The following is a 17,274-nucleotide window of genomic DNA, read 5'->3' on the forward strand; positions in this document are numbered from 1 at the left end:
CAATAGTGCTTGAACTTCTATCTCCAGGAGCTCGGAATGATGTTTTGATAAATTTTGTGCTCTTGGTGGTATGTTTGGAGGGAATTGTAGAAATTCTATGCAATAACCATTTTGGATAATTGCTAGAACCCAAGTGTCTGTAGTGATTTCCTCCCATGCTTTGTAATAATGACCTATTCTTCCCCCCACTGGTGTTGTGTGGAGGGGGTGAGTGACATGTGAGTCACTGCTTAGTTGTAGGGGTTTTGGGGCTTTGAAATTTTCCCCTATTCCTAGGGAATTGCCCTCCTCTATATTGGCCCCGAAAGCCTCCCCTGTACTGTCCCTGGTAACTGGATGGTGTTGCCTGTGAGGTGCTGGCTTGTGTGGCCTGACCCCGAAACCCCCCTCTAGAGGGTGTTTTGCAGAAGGTGCTGTAATTTCCTCTGCTCTGCGGGGAGTAGAGTGCGCCCATGGCTTTAGCAGTGTCCGTGTCATTTTTAAGTTTTTCAATCGCCGTGTCCACTTCTGGACCGAACAGTTCTTTTTCGTTGAATGGCATATTGAGAACTGCCTGCTGAATCTCTGGTTTAAACCCAGACGTTCGTAGCCATGCATGCCTTCTGATGGTCACAGATGTATTTATTGTTCTTGCAGCTGTGTCTGCTGCGTCCATGGAGGAGCGTATCTGGTTGTTTGAAATGTTCTGTCCTTCTTCAACCACTTGCTTTGCCCTCTTTTGTAGGTCTTTGGGTAGATGTTCAATGAGATGTTGCATCTCATCCCAATGGGCTCTGTCATAGCGCGCAAGAAGTGCCTGTGAGTTAGCGATGCGCCACTGGTTTGCAGCTTGTGCTGCGACTCTCTTTCCAGCTGCATCAAACTTGCGGCTTTCCTTATCTGGGGGTGGTGCGTCCCCAGATGTGTGGGAGTTGGCCCTCTTCCTAGCTGCTCCTACAACAACAGAATCTGGTGGCAGCTGCGAAGTTATGAAAATAGGGTCTGTAGGAGGCGCTTTATACTTTTTTTCCACCCTTGGTGTGATTGCTCTACTTTTGACCGGCTCCTTAAAGATGTCTTTTGCGTGCCGAAGCATACCCGGGAGCATAGACAGGCTTTGGTAGGAGCTGTGGGTGGCAGAGAGGGTGTTGAATAGAAAGTCATCCTCGACTTGTTCTGAGTGGAGGCTTACATTGTGGAATTGTGCTGCCCTAGCCACCACCTGAGAATATGCAGTACTGTCTTCTGGTGGTGATGGCTTTGTAGGATATGCCTCCGGACTGTTATCTGACACAGGGGCGTCGTATAAGTCCCATGCGTCCTGATCCTGGTCATCTTGGCTCATGGTGGTGTGAGCCGGGGAATGTGATGGTGTTTGTGCTGGCGAGACGTGAATTCTAGGTGGAGGAGAGGGTGGCGGAGTAACCCTTTTCACCATTTTTGTTTGTGGTGTTTGGTCAGTTTGAAATTCCAGTCTTCTCTTTCTCCTAATAGGGGGAAGGGTGCTTATTTTTCCTGTCCCCTGCTGTATAAAAATACATTTCTGCGTATGGTCTACATCGGTGGATTGCGGGTCTTCTTCAAACCTATGCCTTCGCATTTGGGAGGTCATTGATTGCTCTTCGGTATAAGAGCCTGAAACTGGGTCGGTTGCAGGTTGTTTCGGCACCGAAACCCTGTCTGCATCTTTTTTCGGCTCCGAGGTGGCTTTTTTCTTTTTCGGAGTCGAAACATCTCGGCGTCGATCTTCATCGGTGCCGCTGTCTCGGCGTCGAGCCGTGTCTACACCGCTATCTCAGTGTCGATGTATGTCTCCAGCACTTTCTCGGTCCCGAGAAGGCTGCGTGCCGGTGTCTCGACCGGAGTCGGACGGTCTCGGCACTGATTGGGCCTTTTTCGGTGCCGACGGTCGGTCACCGAATTTATGGGTGGAGCCATGGCCTGGTGGCAGTGGCGTCCCCTGGGCCTTGACAATCTTCTTATGAGTGCTTTTCGACGTCTTACTCACGGTTCGTGGATCGTCGAATTCCTCGGAGTCCGATTCGTGTATCGAAAAGGTTTCTTCCTCTTCCTGTACCTCGAACTCTCGGTGCGCTGTCGGCGTGGACGCCATTTGAAGTCTTCTTGCTCGACGGTCTCGGAGTGTTTTTCGGGACCGGAACGCACGACAGGCCTCGCAAGTGTCTTCACTGTGCTCAGGTGATAGGCACAGGTTACAGACCAAGTGTTGGTCTGAATAGGGGTATTTTTTGTGGCATTTGGGACAGAAACGGAACGGGGTCCGTTCCATCGGCGTTTTTCTACACGCGGTCGGGCCGAGCAGGCCCCGACGGGGATCGAAAAGTACCCCGAAGGGCTCCGGAGCTCTTCGATCTTCGATGCAGTGTTGATTCTGACTACGCCGATCCCGAACGCAACAATACCGACGAAAATCTTCCGAAATTTAGCTGTTTTTCCGTTCCGAAACTCGGAGCGAGAGGAACACGTCCGAACCCGATGGCGGAAAAAAAACAATCGAAGATGGAGTCGACGCCCATGCGCAATGGAGACAAAAGGAGGAGTCACTCGGTCCCGTGACTCGAAAGACTTCTTCGAAGAAAAACAACTTGTAACACTCCGACCCAACACCAGATGGCGAGCTATGCAAAACATGCGTATCTACAGCGACAGATGCCATCGAACAGGCCTATTACTTTCTTACTACACCACATTTTTGTGAGTGAGCTATAAGCCTGGGGGTTCTCTCCCCTTGTGGTAAAATTAAATGATTATTTGGTCACAGTTGTGTTTTATAATTACAAACTCTTGGTGTTTCATTTCATTGAAGTACTTCCTATCTCTGGTAAAAATGGAACAGAGTATTATATTCAATAAGTGACTGCCCAACAGCACACAACTTGTCTCAAGGGGAGACCATGATTAATAAAAATATGACTTCTGGTGCCATAATTTCTATCCTTCTCACTGAACAACAAGTGAGGTGTGAGTGTCTCTGATGCTGAGATTCGGTGACTTCAATAACCATAAAATGTCACTACATTTAATACAGAATTCACAACAGGTATATTTTGGCAAAGTGAGGGTTAAATGTCAAGTTTCTTTGTGCTATGGCAGGGGCTGCACCAAGGACCCAGTAGCTTTTTGTTTACGTTCAGTGGTTGTAATAAGCTGAGTTAGTTCCCTTTCTTTTAAAATATTTTACTTGGCCACAAATAGAAATGTTTTTTATTGTTTTGTGGCAGTGATGGCGGAGAAACATGCTGCACAGGCCATGATCTGCAAAATTAGCTCAAATGGGACTTGCGGTACAGCACTTGCTTGCAGGCAGGAAAAGAGAAGAACTGAGAAAATATAGCATTTTTGTTGTATTGTTTTGTAGAGATACAGGAAAGAAGACTAAAGGAGGAAAGGTGAACAGGAATCTTTGATAACTGTTTAATGAAGGTCTCGTTTCTTTGAGGAGAGGTGACATCAGATTCCAAGTTGTGTAGCAATTCATTCTTCCAGTCTTGTCCCGTGTGACAGAGACCTTTGCTAACCCATTAGACGATAGGCACATTCAATTTAAGTTTCAGAGATGAGTATATGGTACTTTCAATCACTTGAGTTCCCAAAATGGACAAAAAAAAGCAGTCAAATATTCCCGTAAGCATGGTCAACAGCATTACATCTGCTCTAGAAGTCCTTATCTTAAATCACAGGCCTGCTATCTCTGCCCTACAGTGGCTATTCAACGTTTGCTAAAACCAAGGGCTCTCCCTTTATTGTAATGCAGCCCTACCCTGAGTCACATCTCCTACCTTAATGTCTTGGATTAGTTGCTGTGTCGGTGTATCGATTGGTGCCTTGGTATCTATCACATTCTGGATGGCGCTTGACCACCGCGTGGCCTCGTTGAGCAGTTTTGTGTAGAGGCGGTAGCAGTGCTTTCGTCCATATATTGTGACATTCCAGTTGCCTTTAAACAGGTAAAATCAAAATTAACAACTCATGCCATAATCACTATTGCTTCAGATCAGTATACACAGTTATCCCCATCTGCTTATCATACACAGAATAGAGAAGTTTTACAACTACTCTATAAAGTGTAATGACACTACTCTAATTGTAAATGGCATATTAAAACAACAGCAGGCTTTTATCTATAGTTGCAGCACTGAGCATTTTATAACAAAAGCAATGAGAAAAGTTTTTCAGAGGCATGCAGAACTGGAGCCCCCTTATGAGCGAATGAAGCAGTCACCCTCCCCCCCCCCACCATTTGGTAGAGGGAGACACTGCTCTAGCCAGATCCTAGGGGCCACGTGTTTCCCACCTGGAATATGGATACATACCTAGTAACACCACTGAACTTTGGGGCCGGTAGTGAGCAATGGCTCAGCCTAGTAACAACCTCACCTGGACATGAAGCAGTGGGTGATGCATGCATTGCTCCCCGAGTAGTGCAGGAAACGTTCCTGTCTCCACCCTACCACCTTCCCCGACCCACGGCCCTAGCACAACAGCTCTCTGTGCACTCAAATCCCATTTACCACCTGCTAGGAACAGGTGTTAACTGACAGGATTAACCTCACGGAATTAGGCAAATCCTTTGCAATTTGTTTTGATAATCCATGGTACAGTAGATTATTCCTAATTCAAGTGAGTTTAACCTGTGATTCACATAAACTCTTAGGAGATACTGGCAGGAACTATTAGTTACAGCTGGGTATCTCCACACGGAGCTATCGCACATCTTGTAATGGGTCCCTAAGTAGAGTCTACTCTCCTGCAACTAGAAGAAACATGTCTATTCTGCTAAACAACAGACACCCCTTTTCTCAAATTATTTGCAGTAAAAAGAGCTACAACTAATTCTCCTGCTGCTGTTTGCACTCTATCGCTTTTATTTCTGGAGACTGCATGCTGAATACCCAGTGTTGTCATTGGACGGACAAAAAATGTAATTTACAAAAATTCTTCAGGCAATTAAACTAAAACTCTCATATTTCAGTAGTAACATATCAAAACTGTGAAGAAAATAAGATGTCATGCATACAAAAGCAAGCTCTAAAGCACGCCTCTAAAATGGGAAAGGGCTACAGGGCACAAGTACTAAACTTTTTATTGTAAGACACACTTTGATTCACAGAACTCAGAGGGTTTGTGACCACTCAAATCTTATTTTGTATGTACTGAACGCATTTTAGTAGTTTCTATAGTTTGCCCCACTCCTAAAATGGGTTTAGAAATGGATACTGAGTTGTAGTTTGGAATCCAAATTGCAATTCAATGTTTTTCAAATTAACCTAATACTACATAGGTCAGTTTGCACTATTTCTGACCACCTTTTGCGAATACAACTATAGTATAACTGGTCCTTCATTTTCAAAAGGAATATGGAAGAAGTGCATATTTGGGTTAAGGGTTGATCTTCCATCTGGATGTTCTTTCTGTCTTAGGATTTCAGCCCTCTCCATTCATCAACAGAGCCACCATCAGTCAGCAGACAATGAAACCTATGCGGAGTTCCTCAAAAATTGCTTAAGGATATTTCACTGTTGGTGGTACGGAGGTGAGGTTTTCGCTAAATTATTCTATACTAGACATGTTACAGATACAAAGCAGCAGCTTAACAGGAGAATTAGGGCGGAATCATGCATCATCATAACAAAGAGAGTTAAAAAAACCTCTGCCAACGCCCACCTACATCAATGAAATATATCCAAGAAAACAACATTCAAGGCACTCGCCACAGCTGACCTCTCTGATATCCTGACCTTTCCAAAGCCACCACAAATGACAACTGCATGCCTTCCATCTTCTTGCTTTCTCCAGAGGATCATTCAATCACCCCAGCACAGTCAACACCTGCGTCTCACAAAGTGTCTTCCTTGACATACACACTCAGAAAAGGAATAATACTCCCACTTTTGAAAAAGGCAGAAGAATTTATGAGATTGACACTCACCACTCACTCACAGGGAGAAACCAGCAGGCATTAAAATGTGACAACAAATTGTCAACAACCTTCTACATGACAATCAGTCTTTTTTCTGCCCAGGTCATAAATGATGCCCTATAGATTTACAAAAATTAACACACCTGACTTCTGGTACATGGGGTTCTCTCAGTGACCTTCAATAACATTGACCACCATATTTCGAAACCTCTTGCCTTTCCCTAACTCCAACAGACAAACTCAGTGCCATGGCAGGCTCACAAACATGACCCTAGTTTGAGTGACACCACAGTGTTCAATTATCCTGCATTATAATCAATAGAATTTTCTCATTCAAGACCCACGTTACCAAGAAGACCGGCTAATCAGAGAGCCAGCTATCCCTCTTCCGGACAAAAAGGACCTACCCACCAGAAAGAAACTTTAGATCTGAGTCCAACTTGTATTTATATCTCACTTCTGTGGCTGCAACATCCTACTGTTTGGTATCCTGATTCAGTACTGGTCCCAATATATTGCCTGCCAGCCTACCTCATTCAAGGACTCAAAAAATGTGACAACATCACCTTCTCTCTAACGGAGCTACTTTGGCTAGCCACGTAGCCTAGTATGATCTTTAATACGTTACTTGGGGGCAAAAACTAGAAATCCAGAATATGTGTCACTGCACATGAGGGTTGCTATATCCCTCCTGCATATAAGCCAGAAAAGGAAACTCACATTTTCATGTAGCACCCTGCCCACATTTGACAACAGCTAAAGCCTTGAAGACCACTTTCGATAAGGCTAAGAAATTCCCATCAGCACCTTTGTCTCTACTGCATTCTACTTATGTAACTGATTAGATTAATTCTCCTCTTTGCATACCAGTTAGGTGTTCACTACATAAATACTGATACGTGCACAAACTTGCATACATATCTTAAACCAAAAAGTTACATATCGACTGTAGGGGAGGACTGTTAGGACGAAACTCTCTGCGTACATGCTAATCTATTCTCAACACAGCTGGCTGTACTTAAGACTGCAGCTTTACATTTCTTTATTACTCCTACTCCCCGCTGTATTCTTTTCAGACACTTTTAGTGGCTGAAGTTTTACCACATGTCATATTCAAATAGTCTTGCCAGTAAGGAACACTTCTTGTGGGTTGGATATATTTTGTCATTTATAAAATCACATACTTCCAACATGTTCTCTGACTTGTAGTGAAGCTAGGTAAGCAAAATAGACGTTTGAGGCAAGCTCATAGCTTTTCATTGTTGCCTTTCTATGCGCATACCTGGGCTCATGTCCACATCAGTAAAGGGGATGTGAAATTTTATAAATTATAAAATACACAAACTTTCCACCACCAATCTGGACTAGTGTTAGTGATTTCTACTGTTTTGTTTTATCTAGTGGCTGGTCTATTGAAGTAGGAAATCTCTCCTCATCATTGAGAGCACACCACATGTTTTCTTTCGCATCAACAAACGCACAATCAGGAAATTTATAGAAGTCAAATAAGATGGTCAATATTGTCACTATGGATCGTCACTGTCAGTGAGCTAGCAACTCTGCCATATTGTCTCATCAAATTACCTCAGAGCAGCAGCAGATGGGGTTCAGAGAAAAGAATCATACGTGTACTTCATAACAGCCTCCCTTAAACAGTCTTTGCGATGAACAGTTGACTCTCTAGGGCACTCAAGGGTGCCCTGCAATTTGCACATCTCCGTTCACACTTGTGCATCCATACTGGCCGAGATGCAAGTTTTAAGAAATAATGTCAAGCACATTAAAAGAGATGTTAGCAAGTATGAATAATAAACACCAGAAACTACATCCTCCTACCAGTCTCTTTGAAGATCTTTTCATCAGGAGGTACCACTGAGCACAGACTGTTGAGGACCAGGGTACCCAGCTTGAGGGAGCTCTTCTCTGAACTCTTGTAGTAGTCCAAAGAGTTGTGGGTTAGGACAAACCAGCGCTTCTTCATCTTCATTGAGGTCATCCGGGGGCTGTTCTTCACCTCCTTGTGCAGCCATCCTTCAACAACAAAGAAAAACACTTGCGGTGTCAGCTGTATAAAACAGACACAACTCTATCACAAGGTTCACTATATCCAAGCTATAATATGAATGTAGGTAGGTGCTACTCAAGATATCTGCCAAATGTAGTTCTGACACTCTGGCCCTCATTCTAAGTTGTGTGAAATACTGGATTAAGTACAGACACAATGTGAGTTTGATTCCAGTATTGTAAAATGTGTGGTAATACTGCATATCTGTTATTTTCTCACAAGCACAATTTGTCAAGTAACAATTGGTGAAATTTACATGTGGAAACTGGGTTGGCTGTAAGGAAATGAGCTGCAATTGGATGTGATAATTCAATTTCCACAGGTTATCCTTCATTCCAAGCAGCAAAACTGAGAACTGTCATGTAACTTTGCCCCGGGGAAAAGCGCAGAGTATGGTAAAAATACTGCATGGTATTCCCTGCCTACTAGTAATAACAGCTCATGATTTCCAATTCAAATAACATGCATCACGAATCAGGCATACAAATTTGATTGAAAGAGTGACAACCTTGTCAGTCCACTTTTGAGAGGCAAGAACCATTACATTAAAAACTAATGCTTAACTACCGTTAAGGTTCTCATACACAAAGGCGAAGGTCAGGATACTATGAGGACTCCCGAAATATTGAAAATGTCACTTACCCAGTGTACATCTGTTCGTGGCATCAGTCGCAGTAGATTCGCATGTTCTGCAATAGCTCGCCATCTGGTGTTGGGCCGGAGTGTTACAAGTTGTTTTTCTTCGAAGAAGTCTTTCGAGTCACGGGACCGAGTGACTCCTCCTTTTGTCTCCATTGCGCATGGGCGTCGACTCCATCTTCGATTGTTTTTCCCCGCAGAGGGTGAGGTAGGAGTTGAATTGTAGTAATAGTGCCCATGCAATGGAGTGACTAAGTATGCACTTATTTAAGGTTGAGATGATACATATATAAATAATTGAAGGTAACTTCCAAACTGCTACAGGCTCCCGGGGAGGCGGGTGGGCACATGCGAATCTACTGCGACTGATGCCACGAACAGATGTACACTGGGTAAGTGACATTTTCAGTTCGATGGCATCTGTCGCTGTAGATACGCATGTTCTGCAATAGACTAGTAAGCAGTTATTTCCCCAAAAGCAGTGGATCAGCCTGTAGGAGTGGAAGTAGTCTGAAATAATGTCCTTAATACAGCTTGACCTACTGTGGCTTGTTGTGCGGATAACACGTCTACACAGTAGTGCTTGGTGAATGTGTGAGGCGTAGACCATGTGGCTGCCTTACATATTTCTTGCATTGGGATGTTTCCTAGAAAGGCCATGGTAGCACCTTTCTTTCTGGTTGAGTGTGCCCTTGGTGTAATGGGCAGCTGTCGTTTAGCTTTAAGGTAGCAGATTTGGATGCATTTAACTATCCATCTGGCTATACCTTGTTTTGAAATTGGGTTTCCTGCATGAGGTTTTTGAAATGCAATAAAGAGTTGTTTAGTCTTTCTGATGTTCTTTGTTCTGTCAATGTAATACATTAATGCTCTTTTGACATCTAATGTATGTAGTGCCCTTTCAGCTACGGTATCTGGCTGTGGAAAGAACACCGGAAGTTCCACTGTTTGATTTAGATGGAACGGTGAAATAACTTTTGGCAAAAATTTAGGATTGGTCCTTAGGACGACTTTATTTTTGTGTAGTTGTATAAAAGGTTCCTGTATAGTAAACGCCTGAATCTCGCTTACTCTTCTCAGGGAAGTAATGGCGATGAGAAATGCCACCTTCCAGGTTAGGAACTGTATGTCGCAGGAGTGCATGGGTTCAAAAGGTGGACCCATAAGTCTAGTTAGGACAACATTTAGGTTCCATGAAGGAACAGGTAGTGTTCTTGGTGGTATAATTCTCCTAAGGCCCTCCATGAATGCTTTAATGACTGGTATTTTATATAGGGAAGTTGAATAGGTAGTCTGCAGGTATGCAGATATTGCTGCAAGGTGAATCTTAATGGAAGAGAAAGCTAGGTTAGATTTTTGTAAGTGAAGCAAGTAACCCACTACATGTTCTGGAGTTGTGTGTAATGGTTGTATTTGATTAATATGGCAGTAGCAAACAAACCTCTTCCATTTACTTGCATAGCAGTGCCTGGTGGATGGCCTTCTTGCTTGTTTTATGACTTCCATACATTCTTGGGTAAGTTGTAAGTGCCCGAATTCTAGGATTTCAGGAGCCAGATTGCTAGATTCAGCGATGCTGGATCTGGGTGTCTGATCTTTTGGTTGTGCTGTGTTAACAGATCTGGCCTGTTGGGCAATTTGATGCAGGGTACCACTGATAGGTCTAGCAGCGTTGTGTACCAGGGTTGCCTTGCCCAAGTTGGTGCTATCAATATGAGTTTGAGTTTGCTTTGACTGAGTTTGTTTACCAGGTAAGGAAGGAGAGGGAGAGGAGGAAAAGCGTAAGCAAATATCCCTGACCAGTTCATCCATAGGGCATTGCCTTGGGATTGTTTGTGTGGGTATCTGGATGCGAAGTTTTGGCATTTTGCGTTCTCCCTTGTCGCAAACAAGTCTATCTGAGGTGTTCCCCAGAGTTTGAAATAAGTGTTCAGTATTTGGGGGTGAATTTCCCATTCGTGGACCTGTTGGTGATCTCGAGAGAGATTGTCTGCGAGTTGATTTTGTATCCCTGGTATAAACTGTGCAATTAGGCGAATTTGGTTGTGAATTGCCCAATGCCAAATTTTTTGTGCTAACAGGCTTAACTGCGTGGAGTGCGTCCCTCCCTGCTTGTTTAGATAATACATTGTTGTCATGTTGTCTGTTTTGACGAGAATGTATTTGTGAACTATTATTGGTTGGAAAGCTTTTAGTGCTTGAAAAACTGCAAGAAGTTCTAGGTGATTGATATGCAGTTTTGTTTGATGTACGTTCCATTGTCCTTGTATGCTGTGTTGATCGAGGTGTGCTCCCCACCCTGTCATGGAAGCATCTGTTGTTATTACGTATTGTGGCACTGGGTCTTGGAAAGGCCGCCCCTTGTTTAAATTTATGTTGTTCCACCACAGAAGCGAGAGGTAAGTTTGGCGGTCTATTAACACCAGATCTAGAAGGTGACCCTGTGCTTGAGACCACTGTGATGCTAGGCATTGTTGTAAGGGCCTCATGTGCAGTCTTGCGTTTGGGACAATGGCTATGCATGATGACATCATGCCTAGGAGTTGTAATACCATCTTTGCTTGTATCTTTTGTGTTGGATACATGCGTTGTATGATGGTGTTGAAATTTTGAATTCTTTGTGGACTTGGAGTGGCTACTCCTTTTGATGTGTCTATTATGGCTCCCAGGTATTGTTGTACCTTGCGTGGCAGAATTTTGGATTTTGTGAAATTGACGGTGAACCCTAGTTTGAAGAGGGTTTGTATGATATGATTTGTGTGATTTGAGCACTCTATTAACGAATGGGCCTTGATTAGCCAGTCGTCTAGATATGGGAACACATGTATTTGCTGCCTTCTGATGTGTGCAGCGACTACCGCTAGACATTTGGTAAAGACTCTTGGTGCGGTTGTTAATCCGAAAGGCAGTACCTTGAATTGGTAATGTATTCCTTTGAATACAAACCTTAGGTATTTCCTGTGCGATGGGTGTATTGGTATATGGAAATAAGCATCCTTGAGGTCTAAAGTTGCCATGTAGTCGTGCAGCTTTAGCAATGGCAATACTTCTTGTAGTGTGACCATGTGGAAGTGGTCTGATTTGATGAAAGTGTTGACTACTCTGAGGTCTAGGATTGGTCTTAGTGTTTTGTCCTTCTTTGGTATCAGAAAGTACAGTGAGTAAACTCCTGTGTTTATTTGTGTGTTTGGCACTAATTCGATTGCATTCTTTTGCAATAGTGCCTGCACTTCTATCTCTAGGAGATTGGAATGGTGTGTTGTTAAATTTTGTGCTTTTGGTGGTATGTTTGGAGGGAACTGTAGAAATTCTATGCAGTAACCATGTTGGATAATTGCTAGAACCCAAGTGTCTGTAGTGATTTTCTCCCATGCTCTGTAATAATGACCTATTCGTCCCCCCACTGGTGTTGTGTGGAGGGGGTGAGTGACATGTGAGTCACTGTTTAGTAGTAGGGGTTTTGGGGCTTTGGAATCTTCCTCTATTTCTAGGGAATTGCCCTCCTCTATATTGTCCCCGAAAACCTCCTCTATACTGTCCTTGGTAACTGGACGGTGTGGCTTGTGAGGTGCTGGCTTGTGTGCTTTGACCCCGAAACCCCCCTCGAAAGGGCGTTTTACGGAATGAGCTGTAATTCCCTCTGCTCTGCGGGGAGTAGAGTGCGCCCATGGCTTTGGCAGTGTCCGTATCTTTTTTTAGTTTCTCAATCGCTGTGTCCACTTCTGGACCGAACAGTTCTTTTTCATTAAAAGGCATATTGAGAACTGCTTGTTGAATCTCTGGTTTAAATCCAGACGTTCGGAGCCATGCATGCCTTCTGATAGTTACAGATGTATTAATTGTCCGTGCAGCTGTATCTGCAGAGTCCATGGAGGAGCGGATCTGGTTGTTGGAGATGGCCTGTCCCTCCTCAACCACTTGTTTTGCCCTATTTTGGAAGTCTTTGGGCAGATGTTCAATGAGATGTTGCATCTCGTCCCAGTGGGCTCTGTCATAGCGCGCAAGTAGTGCCTGGGAGTTCGCGATGCGCCACTGGTTTGCAGCTTGTGCTGCGACTCTCTTACCAGCTGCATCAAACTTGCGGCTTTCTTTATCTGGGGGTGGTGCATCTCCAGATGTGTGAGAGTTGGCCCTTTTCCTAGCTGCTCCTACAACAACAGAGTCTGGTGGCAGCTGTGTTGTGATGAAAGCCGGGTCCGTAGGAGGCGGCTTATACTTTTTTTCCACCCTTGGTGTGATTGCCCTACTTTTGACCGGGTCCTTAAATATGTCTTTTGCGTGCCGGAGCATACCAGGGAGCATAGGCAGGCTTTGGTAGGAGCTGTGGGTGGAGGAGAGTGTGTTGAACAAGAAATCATCCTCGACCTGTTCTGAGTGGAGGCTTACGTTGTGAAATTGTGCTGCTCTAGCCACCACCTGAGAGTACGCGGTGCTGTCTTCTGGTGGAGATGTGTAAGGAAATGCCTCCTTGGCATGGTTGCCCCCTGACTTTTTGCCTTTGCTGATGCTATGTTTACAATTGAAAGTGTGCTGAGGCCTGCTAACCAGGCCCCAGCACCAGTGTTCTTTCCCTAACCTGTACTTTTGTATCCACAATTGGCAGACCCTGGCATCCAGATAAGTCCCTTGTAACTGGTACTTCTAGTACCAAGGGCCCTGATGCCAAGGAAGGTCTCTAAGGGCTGCAGCATGTCTTATGCCACCCTGGAGACCTCTCACTCAGCACAGACACACTGCTTGCCAGCTTGTGTGTGCTAGTGAGGACAAAACGAGTAAGTCGACATGGCACTCCCCTCAGGGTGCCATGCCAGCCTCTCACTGCCTATGCAGTATAGGTAAGACACCCCTCTAGCAGGCCTTACAGCCCTAAGGCAGGGTGCACTATACCATAGGTGAGGGTACCAGTGCATGAGCATGGTACCCCTACAGTGTCTAAACAAAACCTTAGACATTGTAAGTGCAGGGTAGCCATAAGAGTATATGGTCTGGGAGTCTGCCAAACACGAACTCCACAGCACCATAATGGCTACACTGAAAACTGGGAAGTTTGGTATCAAACTTCTCAGCACAATAAATGCACACTGATGCCAGTGTACATTTTATTGTAAAATACACCACAGAGGGCACCTTAGAGGTGCCCCCTGAAACTTAACCGACTATCTGTGTAGGCTGACTAGTTTTAGCAGCCTGCCACAAACCGAGACATGTTGCTGGCCCCATGGGGAGAGTGCCTTTGTCACTCTGAGGCCAGTAACAAAGCCTGCACTGGGTGGAGATGCTAACACCTCTCCCAGGCAGGAATTGTCACACCTGGCGGTGAGCCTCAAAGGCTCACCTCCTTTGTGCCAACCCAGCAGGACACTCCAGCTAGTGGAGTTGCCCGCCCCCTCCGGCCAGGCCCCACTTTTTGGCGGCAAGGCCGGAGAAAATAATGAGAATAACAAGGAGGAGTCACTGGCCAGTCAGGACAGCCCCTAAGGTGTCCTGAGCTGAGGTGACTCTAACTTTTAGAAATCCTCCATCTTGCAGATGGAGGATTCCCCCAATAGGGTTAGGATTGTGACCCCCTCCCCTTGGGAGGAGGCACAAAGAGGGTGTACCCACCCTCAGGGCTAGTAGCCATTGGCTACTAACCCCCCAGACCTAAACACGCCCTTAAATTTAGTATTTAAGGGCTACCCTGAACCCTAGAAAATTAGATTCCTGCAACAAGAAGAAGGACTGCCCAGCTGAAAACCCCTGCAGCGGAAGACCAGAAGACGACAACTGCCTTGGCTCCAGAAACTCACCGGCCTGTCTCCTGCCTTCCAAAGATCCTGCTCCAGCGACGCCTTCCGAAGGGACCAGCGACCTCGACATCCTCTGAGGACTGCCCCTGCTTCGAAAAGACAAGAAACTCCCGAGGACAGCGGACCTGCTCCAAGAAAAGCTGCAACTTTGTTTCCAGCAACTTTAAAGATCCCTGCAAGCTCCCCGCAAGAAGCGTGAGACTTGCAACACTGCACCCGGCGACCCCGACTCGGCTGGTGGAGATCCGACGCCTCAGGAGGGACCCCAGGACTACTCTGATACTGTGAGTACCAAAACCTGTCCCCCCTGAGCCCCCACAGCGCCGCCTGCAGAGGGAATCCCGAGGCTTCCCCTGATCGCGACTCCTTGAATCCAAAGTCCCGACACCTGGGAGAGACCCTGCACCCGCAGCCCCCAGGACCTGAAGGACCGGACTTTCACTGGAGGAGTGACCCCCAGGAGTCCCTCTCCCTTGACCAAGTGGAGGTTTCCCCGAGGAACCCCCCCCTTGCCTGCCTGCAGCGCTGAAGAGATCCCTAGATCTCCCATTGACTTCCATTACAAACCCGACGCTTGTTTCTACACTGCACCCGGCCGCCCCCGCGCCGCTGAGGGTGAAATTTCTGTGTGGACTTGTGTCCCCCCCGGTGCCCTACAAAACCCCCCTGGTCTGCCCTCCGAAGACGCGGGTACTTACCTGCAAGCAGACCGGAACCGGGGCACCCCCTTCTCTCCATTCTAGCCTATGTGTTTTGGGCACCACTTTGAACTCTGCACCTGACCGGCCCTGAGCTGCTGGTGTGGTGACTTTGGGGTTGCTCTGAACCCCCAACGGTGGGCTACCTTGGACCAAGAACTGAACCCTGTAAGTGTCTTACTTACCTGGAAAAACTAATCAAAACTTACCTCCCCTAGGAACTGTGAAAATTGCACTAAGTGTCCACTTTTAAAACAGCTATTTGTCAATAACTTGAAAAGTATACATGCAATTTTGATGATTTGAAGTTCCTAAAGTACTTACCTGCAATACCTTTCGAACGAGCTATTACATGTAGAATTTGAACCTGTGGTTCTTAAAATAAACTAAGAAAAGATATTTTTCTATATAAAAACCTATTGGCTGGATTTGTCTCTGAGTGTGTGTACCTCATTTATTGTCTATGTGTATGTACAACAAATGCTTAACACTACTCCTTGGATAAGCCTACTGCTCGACCACACTACCACAAAATAGAGCATTAGTATTATCTATTTTTACCACTATTTTACCTCTAAGGGGAATCCTTGGACTCTGTGCATGCTATTCCTTACTTTGAAATAGCACATACAGAGCCAACTTCCTACATTGGTGGCAGCGGTGGGATACAAGACTTTGCATTTGCTGGACTACTCAGCCAATACCTGATCACACGACAAATTCCAAAATTGTCATTAGAAATTGATTTTTGCAATTTGAAAAGTTTTCTAAATTCTTAAAAGACCTGCTAGGGCCTTGTGTTAGATCCTGTTTAGCATTTCTTTTAGAGTTTAAAAGTTTGTTAAAAGTTTGAATTAGATTCTAGAATCAGTTTTAGTCTCTTAAAAAGTATTCCAACTTTTAGAAGCATAATGTCTAGCACAGATGTGAATGTGGTGGAACTCGACACCACACCTTACCTCCATCTACAGATGAGAGAGCTAAGGTCACTCTGTAAACTAAAGAAAATAACAATGGGCCCCAAACCTACCAAAATACAGCTCCAGGAGCTTTTGGCAGAGTTTGAAAAGGCCAACCCCTCTGAGGGTGGCAACTCAGAGGAAGAGGATAGTGACTTGGAGGACAATTCCCCCCTACCAGTCCTATCTAGGGAGAACAGGGTCCCTCAAACCCTGACTCCTAAAATAATAGTCAGAGATGCTGGTTCCCTCACAGGAGAGACCAACACCTCTGAAATCACTGAGGATAGCCCCAGTGAAGAGGACATCCAGTTAGCCAGGATGGCCAAAAGATTGGCTTTGGAAAGACAGATCCTAGCCATAGAGAGGGAAAGACAAGAGATGGGCCTAGGACCCATCAATGGTGGCAGCAATATAAATAGGGTCAGAGATTCTCCTGACATGTTGAAAATCCCCAAAGGGATTGTAACTAAATATGAAGATGGTGATGACATCACCAAATGGTTCACAGCTTTTGAGAGGGCTTGTGTAACCAGAAAAGTGAACAAATCTCACTGGGGTGCTCTCCTTTGGGAAATGTTCACAGGAAAGTGTAGGGATAGACTCCTCACACTCTCTGGACAAGATGCAGAATCTTATGACCTCATGAAGGGTACCCTGATTGAGGGCTTTGGATTCTCCACTGAGGAGTACAGGATTAGGTTCAGGGGGGCTCAAAAATCCTCGAGCCAGACCTGGGTTGACTTTGTTGACTACTCAGTGAAAACACTAGATGGTTGGATTCAAGGCAGTGGTGTAAGTAATTATGATGGGCTGTACAATTTATTTGTGAAAGAACACCTGTTAAGTAATTGTTTCAATGATAAACTGCATCAGCATCTGGTAGACCTAGGACCAATTTCTCCCCAAGAATTGGGAAAGAAGGCGGACCATTGGGTCAAGACAAGGGTGTCCAAGACTTCAACAGGGGGTGACCAAAAGAAAGGGGTCACAAAGACTCCCCAGCAGAAGGGTGATGAGACAACCAAAACTAAAAATAGTAAAGAGTCTTCTACAGGCCCCCAAAAACCTGCACAGGAGGGGGGGCCCAGAGCCTCTTCACAAAACAATGGGTACAAGGGTAAAAACTTTGATCCCAAAAAGGCCTGGTGTCATAGCTGTAAACAGCATGGACACCAAACTGGAGACAAGGCCTGTCCCAAGA

The 17,274-nt window shown here is 45.2% G+C and overlaps 1 protein-coding gene across 1 annotated transcript in view; it reads right to left on the bottom strand.

Annotated features, from left to right (window-relative positions):
• Positions 1 to 17,274, bottom strand: part of MYO10 (myosin X) — a 754,439-nt gene that overhangs the window by 108,771 nt on the left and 628,394 nt on the right. Inside the window, exons 32-33 of the mRNA XM_069219725.1 lie at positions 7,757 to 7,951; positions 3,780 to 3,937 (exon numbers count right to left, since the gene is read on the bottom strand). Of these exons, the coding sequence (XP_069075826.1) occupies positions 3,780 to 3,937; positions 7,757 to 7,951 (353 nt within the window). The remainder of the gene's footprint in view (positions 1 to 3,779; positions 3,938 to 7,756; positions 7,952 to 17,274) is intronic.

This window comes from Pleurodeles waltl, chromosome 2_2, assembly GCF_031143425.1.
Source record: "Pleurodeles waltl isolate 20211129_DDA chromosome 2_2, aPleWal1.hap1.20221129, whole genome shotgun sequence".
NCBI classification, from domain to species: domain Eukaryota; kingdom Metazoa; phylum Chordata; class Amphibia; order Caudata; family Salamandridae; genus Pleurodeles; species Pleurodeles waltl.